Source organism: Nannospalax galili, unplaced genomic scaffold (assembly GCF_000622305.1).
Source record: "Nannospalax galili isolate Female #2095 unplaced genomic scaffold, S.galili_v1.0 scaffold879, whole genome shotgun sequence".
Classification (NCBI taxonomy): Eukaryota; Metazoa; Chordata; class Mammalia; order Rodentia; family Spalacidae; genus Nannospalax; species Nannospalax galili.
This window is the reverse complement of record NW_008346261.1, coordinates 2,611,982-2,620,222: the sequence shown is the minus strand read 5'-3', so window position 1 is coordinate 2,620,222 and position 8,241 is coordinate 2,611,982. Positions and strand designations below refer to the sequence as shown.

At 44.0% G+C, this 8,241-nt stretch overlaps 1 protein-coding gene across 1 annotated transcript in view; it reads left to right on the top strand.

The window, feature by feature from the left end:
- The first annotated feature begins 4,919 nt into the window (after nucleotides 1-4,919).
- Nucleotides 4,920-8,241, top strand: part of Gdpd1 (glycerophosphodiester phosphodiesterase domain containing 1) — a 58,364-nt gene continuing 55,042 nt past the window's right edge. The window contains exon 1 of the mRNA XM_008842672.3: nucleotides 4,920-5,191. Within this exon, the coding sequence (XP_008840894.1) occupies nucleotides 5,050-5,191 (142 nt within the window). The 5' untranslated portion in view covers nucleotides 4,920-5,049. The remainder of the gene's footprint in view (nucleotides 5,192-8,241) is intronic.

The window sequence follows — 8,241 nt, the reverse complement described above, 5'->3', positions numbered from 1 at the left end:
ATATTTTATTATTTTATGTGTATGAGTGTCATGAGCCTGCATGTAGGTAAGGGCACCTGTGTTGTGCAATGCCTTCGGAGGACAGAAGAGGCCATCAGATGCCCTGGAACTGGAGTTAGGGCCATGTGGGTGCTGGGATTCGAACCTAGGTCTTCTGCAAGACCAGTGTTCTGAACTGATGAACCGCTGAGCCATCTTGCCAGCCCCCCCCCCTTTTATTTTTAAATAAAAGATCTTACTTTACCTTCAACTTACTCTATAACCCAGACTGGTCTCTAGAGAGACAAGTCTGCTGGTGGACGACAGAATGATTGAAGGCAAAAGACCAAACTCTCAGGTGAAGAAAGGCGAGTTTAATTCTAAGAGTGACTCTTTTTAAAAAAAAATAATTTACTGAGAATTTCATACATGCATATAAGGTGTTTTGATCAAATCCATGCCCAACACCTCCCCTCCAACTCCTCCCATATCGCCTCATCACTTTTTTCTGAAAACTTCACATACTCTTTCTTCTTCTTTGATTTTTTTTTTTTAAATGGGGCTTTTGGCTACTCTAACATTCCTCCCTCTGAAAAGATAACCCTTAAAATCTTTGAAGAATTAGGTACAAGCTCCCAAATACTTTTCTCTCTCTCTCGTCTTTTTGAAGCAGGGTCTCCCTGTAGCCCCAGCTGTCCTGGAACTCACTGTGTAGACCAGGCTGGACTTGAACTCACAGGGATCCGCCTGCCTCTGCTTCCCAAGTGCTGGGACCACAGGCGTGCGCCGCCACACCCTGCTAATCCTAAAATCTTTTAAGGATTAGATAAAAGCTCCCAAATATTTTTGACATTTTTGGCCTTTTGAATGGAGTATGCTGCTTAAAGGCCCAAGGACATTGTGAGTTTTAGCCAAGAAGCTGGCTACTTTACTTTGGGGTCTTTTTACCCTAACTGCCTAGCCAATTCCTACCTTCTATTCTTATCACACCATCCTCTGGAGCAGTTACCCAGCTTGTGAATAGGGAATCGGGATGCAGACTGTTCTGGCTTCTTCCATACTGATCAGGGATGCAGGGTGAGGCAACTGGAGTACCCCTTCACTGGGTCTATCTAACAGACCCCCAAATTGCTTAACTCTTATCTCTAGGGGGAAAAGAAAGTCCTTGAATAGGAGATGTGAAGGAGAAGTAAAGGCAAGGGTAATTAGCATTACAAGTTCTAGACAGGGAACTAGACAAAAGAACAGGGCACCGAAAGACACCCCATTATCCACATGAACACATCAAGATTAAACAATACACTCCTGAATGATGAAGGTGTCAAAGGAGAAATTAAGGAAGAAATAAAAGTATTACTGGAACTAAACAGAAAGGATAACACAACACAACAAAAACTATGGGACACTTTAAAAGCAGGGAAGTTTATAGACCTAAGTGTGCACACTAAAAAATCAGAGAGAAAACAAATTTATCCATCATTTTGGAACAATAGCTGGTTGTCTCCCTTGGCTACAGGTGGGCACTATAAGACCAAGATTTCAAGTCTTAAATCTGAGCAGAACTTTCTGGTTAGGAACAAAATCATCAATGAGGAATAATTGTCTAAATAACTTTTTATATAGACTTAGCCTAATGTTTGGGAAGTGTAATCCCTTGAACTTTTTAAAAAGTGTTTTATTTTAGGGTTGGGGATTTAGCTCAGTGGTAGAGTGCTTGCCTAGCATGCACAAGGCCCTGGGTTCGGTCCTCAGTTCTGAAAAAAAAAGACAATAAAAAAAAAGACCAAAAACTTTTTTTATTATTTTTATTTTATGTGTATGAGTGTATTGCCTGCATGTATGTGAGTGCACCTGTGTCGTACAATGCCACAAAGGTCAGAAGAGCACGTCACCTTCCCCAGGAACTGAAGTTAAGGACAGTTTGTAGCTGCCATGTGAGTGCTGGGGATCGAACCTGGGTCCTCTACAAGAGCAGTCAGTGCTCTTAACCGCTGAGCCATCTCTCCAGCCCATCCCTTAAACTTTTTTTTTTGTCCGTCTTTTTGAGACAGGGTCTCCCTGTAACCCCAGCTGTATTGGAACTCACTATGGAGACCAGGCTGGCCCTGAACTCAGAGATCCGCCTGCCTCTGCCTCCCAAGTGCTGGGACTAAAGGCATGCACCACCACGCCTGGCTGTCATCCCTTGAACACTTAAAGAAATATACTGATGACTTTACTCTTTGGTTATACTTTCCTTTTGGGTGTTTAAGACCATACAGTTGGCGCAAATAAATCAATTTATTTTTACATTTAAGGTCATTGGAGGATCTGTTCCTTAGGGGTCACATGAACTTGGGAGGAGCTCCTGGCTCCTTTCTTTTACCAATTCCATCTATGTGAAGATAAGTCAAAGGTCCTGCTCGACCATGTCTGGCTTCACTTGGAAGCATGAATGAGACGTTTCCTCTGAGTTGACCCTCCTCTTTGTAGACAGGACACTGGTTCAAGTCCATCTTGTGGGGTCTCCATGTCCTCCCTGAACAAGAGAACAGGTGACTCACCACAGTTACAGGACATTTTGAGAGATGTTCCACAGCCCCCTGGAACTTAGTCGACCTTGGAGGGCAAGGGGAAAAAACTGTTCTTTAAGTCCCCCTGACCACATTAGTATAGGCCTCAAACTATGGCTGTTAAACATCCAATAAGGTTAGTTCCACCAGTCTGGTACTTTTAATTATCATGTGCTATGTAGATAAGGCTTGGGTAAAAAACCAAATATTCTCGAATAAACCTTGACTAGATATATATTGTGTTCCTTAAACAAGCTGACTAAATTATGACCATAAAAATTTTAAGATTATGTGTATATTATTTTTGTCTCACCCTTTATATATAACAAACCTACACAGACCTTCATCATTTCCTTAGGCTTTCTCATTTTTTTCTATTTTGGAAAATATCTCCATAAGAGTGGCTCTTTATACCTAATGAGCAGGGTCAGCCAAGGACATAGCATACAAAACACAAATCAAGCAAAGTTCAAAGTAAAGGGTGTTTTTCTTCTCTGTTACTAACCAAACTCTTTCCCAGTGCTCTAGTCTTTGAGAAAGGAAAACACAAGCCCATCCACTATCACTCTTACTATCCCAAAGCAGTGTTCTGACCTTGACTGGGAGGCGGACACTCTCTTGTTTTCAAGAGACAGCTGGACTCTATCTTTTTTTTTGATTCACCTTCCATAGAACTGAGCTCCATCAGGTCTCAAGCTTAATCCTGTCTCAGCCTACTGCTAGGATTAAACGTATGTGCTGCCCACCTGTCCAAAAGAATTTTCTTTCAGTACTAGGGATTGAGCTTCAGGTCTGTGTACCAGGCAATAAAGACTATCTCCATCCCTCTTTGTACTTTATAGTTGGAGACAGTGTCTCGATAAATTGCCCAGACTGGCTTTGAACTCATTCTATAGCCCAGGCAGTCCTTTAATTCTGCAATACTCCTGCCTCAGCCTCCCGAGTAGCTAAGATTACAGACCTGTCCCACCAGGCCTGAAACAAATGTCTTCTTGAATTAAATTCCTATACTAGGAAACAATTTGCTAAATGATATAAATCTTAATCTATGGTAACTTTTTCCAGCATTCCACTGTATCACCAATTGTGGACATATCAGCAATTAGATAAGTGCAAAATAAATTGAGATCAAAAGTCATTTAACTAATTCTATTTTCCCCAGACATTTTTAAAAAATACTGTAATAATAGTATTAGAGGTTTTAGTATCAATATATATGAAACATGGTGCTTAACACATTGAACACATTTTCAAAAGCTGTTACTTGGGCCAGCAAGATGGCTCAGTGAATCAAGGAGCCTGCTGCCATGCCTGAGAACCTGAGTTTGATTCCCAGGATACCCATGGTGGAAGGAGAGAACTGACTCCCACAAGTCATCCTCTGGCCTTAACATGTACACCCACAAATCAAATAAATGTGTAAAAATTTTGAAATAAAAAAATATAAATATGGGAGAGGCCAGGTGCAGCAGCCCTTGCCTGTAGTCGCAGATAATCAGGGGGATGAAGCAGAAGACTGCTTGACCCATGTAGTTTGAGGTCAGCCTGAGCAATACAGTGAGTAGGGGTTTACTTGTTGATTATCTTGAAGTACTGGCAATGGAGCCAGACCCCTGTATATGTTAGGAAAGTGCTCTACCACTGAACTACAGCCCTGGCCTTTGGGGTTAGTTCCTTTGCATTGAAATGTGGTTCTTAGCTAGACATGGTAGCACATGTCTGTAATCTCAGCAACTCCAGAGGTTGAGGCTGAGGCAGGAGAATCGGGAGTTCAAGGCCATCTTCTGTTATGTAGTGAATTCAAGACCAGCCTGAGCTACAGAAGACACTTAACGCCTCCCCCGCCCCAATCCAAATGCCCCATCCAAATGCGGTACCTAGTTCTTAGTCGTTTGTAATGAGTGGGATGAAAAAGAAACAAGAAATTTAATTGCCAGTCTTTCTAGGAAATATGATCTTGCAGGTTTATTTGTTTCCCGTTTTAGGGCTTGAATTTCGTGCCCAACTCCTGTTAAGCACATACTCTACCAACTGGCTACACCCTCCAGCCCTAAATTTCCTTATTTTAAATGACTGGGTAAGTGAACACTTTACTTAGAGTAGAGGCTGACTTGCCCTAGAACCTTTCCCTTATTTCCCAATTATCTTTTTCTGAAGGCTATCCTGGAAGAGTCTTTTCTGCTTGATTGATGGGAAAGGGGGGGGGCCCAAACCTGGCATGTTCCCAAGCTTTTGCCTCCTAAAGTATCTTGGAAGCATTTCTAGTCCGACCTCAGCACCAAGCACAGAAAGCTCTGGTGACACCTCCGCAGGGCTTCTCTCCCGCAGCCGCAGCGCGCCTGCGTATCGGAACTCCTTTGTTACCCGACGCAAGGGTCGGGCTGCGCCTGCGCGTTGGTCCTGTGGGACCAAGTGCGCTTCGCCGGCTGCACCCGCTGGGGGCGAGCGGACCTCGAGCCGCAGCCGCGGTGGTCTTCGCCGCAGCGGGTTTCGGAGGCCCAGAAGGTGTGGACCCGCGATGTCGTCCACCGCCGCCTTTTGCCTCCTCTCGACCCTGGGGGGGTATCTGGTGACCTCTTTCTTGCTGCTGAAGTACCCGACGTTGCTGCACCAGAGAAAGAAGCAGCGATTCCTCAGTAGACACATCTCTCACCGCGGAGGTGAGACGGGTCCCCAGGAGCCGCTGGCCCCGATGCGGGTGGCCGGAGTGGGGAGGCCGGCAGCCGGGGGCATGCGTGGAGGAGGAGTGCGCGGGAGTCTGCAGGAGCCCCGGGGGCGTAGGCTCAGCGCCCGGAGTGGTCCGGCGGGGTGGAGGGCGGAGAGGGGCCCAGGGATGGAGGGAGGCTCGCAGGCGCGGGTCCTGGGTGCAGAACCCGGGACACCCAGCAACTGCCTGCTGGGGACGGACGGTGGCCGAGCTTACCTGCTGAGTCTGCGGCTGGGGCCCGACCCACCCTCGACGCGTTCGCAATTGGAGCGTTCTCGTGGAAGATAGACATGTCTCCAAACCTGGGCCGTTCCCCAAGGTCACACTTGGGCTCTCCAAGGCGGGGAACTAGAAGGTCCAGGTTCTTGGGGCTCCCAAGCCTTGTACCTGGGATTTTGTTACTGAACACCATTACCCCAGCAGTGGCACGTGGATTTCCAAAAGACTAAAACGTGATTTCCCTTATAAGATGGTATGGCTTTAAAAAACAGGATATGTTTCTTTGGCAAAAGTATATTGTAAGGATAGGAGGGAGTACAACCCTCTAATTTCCCAGAATAATAGGCTACTCTGTCACCTCTCCATTACTGCCTAATAATGTCACCTCATTACATTTTGAGAATAATGTATAAAATCTTGTGAAATTGTCAGTTTTAAAAAAATATTATTTTTATTTTATGTGTATGAATGTTATGCCTGCATGTAGGTAACTGCATCCGTGTCGGGCATCCAGTGCTGGCACAGGGCAGAAGAGGTTGTTGGATCATCTGGAACTGGAGTTACAGACAGTTGTTAGCTGCATGTGGGTGCTGGGATTCGAACTCTGGTCTTCTGCAAGAATAATCAGAGTTACAGACAGCTGTTAGCTGCCATGTGGGTGCTGGGATTCGAACCCCAGTCTTCTGCAAGAATAATCAGTCTTCTTAACTACTGAGCCATCTCTCCAGCCTCTGTTTCAGTCACTTTTAACTTTTCTCTAGAGATGAGTGTGACACCAGGTAAAAATTGCTTGAAATTTACAGTTCAATGGTGCACTCTAGTTTGCAGTCTAAAATTTAATGTAGTATCATAACTTCTGATATGAAAAATACTGGCTAGGAAGTTTTACATGTCATAGAAATACATCATCATTCTTTTTTATAGTTTTGTCAGTTAAACATAGTTCTACTTTCAGTAGTCATAATTTTCCACTTTTGAAAAACATCAATGTTTGAGAGGGTTGTGGTGGGGTTCTTTTTGGAGGAGTACTGGAATTTGAACACAGAGCCTTGCATATGCATCAGAGGTTTTAAGAAGTCTTATGGAGTCCATGCCTGTAATCCTGGACTTGGGAGCTTGAGGCTCAGAAATTCAAGGCCAGCTTGTCTCCATAGCGTGATCTTGTCTTAAACAAAAAAACCTAACCAACCTACAACAACAAAACATACAAAGCCAGCAAGAGGGCTCAGTGGGTAATGTCCCAAGCCCAGTGACCTGAGTTCAGTACACTGGCCCCACTGGTAGAAGGAGAGAACCCATTCCTAAAAGTTGTCATTTGACTTCTGTGCACACAGACACACACAAAAAGTAAATAAATAAAAATTTTTTAAAAACATGGGGGACGGGGCTGGAGAGATAGCTCCGTGGTTAAGAGCACTGACTGCTCTTGCTGAGGACCTGGGTTCGATTCCCAGTACCCACATGGCGGCTACGAACTGTCCTTAACTCCAGTTCCAGGGGAAATTGAAGCCCTCTTCTGACTGCCGCGGCATTGCACGACATGGGTGCACTCACATATATGCAAGCAGTATACTCATACACATAAAATAAAAATAATAAATAAAATATTTTTTAAAAAGGGGGGCTTGAGAGATGGCTCAGTAGTTGAATGCTTGCTGCTCTTGCAGAGGACCTGAGTTCAGTTCCCAGCACCTACGTCAGGCTGCTCACAACTGCCTGTAATTCTAGCTCCAGTTGCAGGCGTCTCTACCCTCTGTGGGCAACTGCATTCTCATACACATACCTAAATATACATAATTAAAATTTAAAAATGAATCTTTAAAATATGCAGACAAAAATGGTAAAATGCAGACATTAATCATTTAGAGTCAATGGTTAAAAACTGTAGTTGCTTATTTGGTATATTGGTGGGTTGGTAGACAGTTAAATTGTAAAATGGCAATAATTACTGTACTTTCAAGCATTTGAACCAGGGACCAACTTTTTTTTGGTGGTGCTTTTGGGGCGATTGGAACAGGGTCCCACAATGCAGCCCAAAGGTGGCCTGGAACTCACTATATAATTCAGGTTGGTCTTGAACTCACAGTGATCCTCTTGTCTCAGCCTCCCAAGTGCTAGTATTACAGGTACATGCTACCATGCCTAGCTCTCAGGGACCAACTTTAAAATTTTAAAAATTATTTGTTTATTTATTTATTTTGTGTGGGGATGGGGTCAGAGGGCAATCTGCTCAAATCAGTTCTCTCTTTCTACTATGTAGGGTCCAGGTATTGAGCTCAGGTCACCAGGCTTGATTATAAGTGCCCTTTACTCCCTGAGCCATCTTGCTGACCCAAAACCAACTTTTAATGTTCAAGCTATTGCTAGAAGCATATTTCAGTGGTAGTAATCCTATTCTGGGAGAAAGCAGTACACACTGTAGTTGTATTTACTGATTTAAAAGAAGAAAAGTGTGCTTACTAAAAACCCTTAACCAAACAAAAACCCTGAAAACCTAGCTCTTTAACAAAGTTACCTAAACTTTCAAAAAAATATTACTTAAATTTTTTTTAAAGTTTTTTTTTATTGTATGTGTATAAGTGTATTGTCTGCATGTACGTAAATGTACCTGTGTCATGAAATGCCTGAGGAGGCCAGAAGAGGGCCCTAGATCCCCTGAACTGGAGTTAACAAATGGTTGTTAGCCACCATGTGAGTGCTGGGAATTGAACCTAGGCTCTCTGCAGAGCAACCAGTAGTCTTAACTCCTGAGCCATCTCTCTAGCTCCCCTCCCTCTTTTTTTT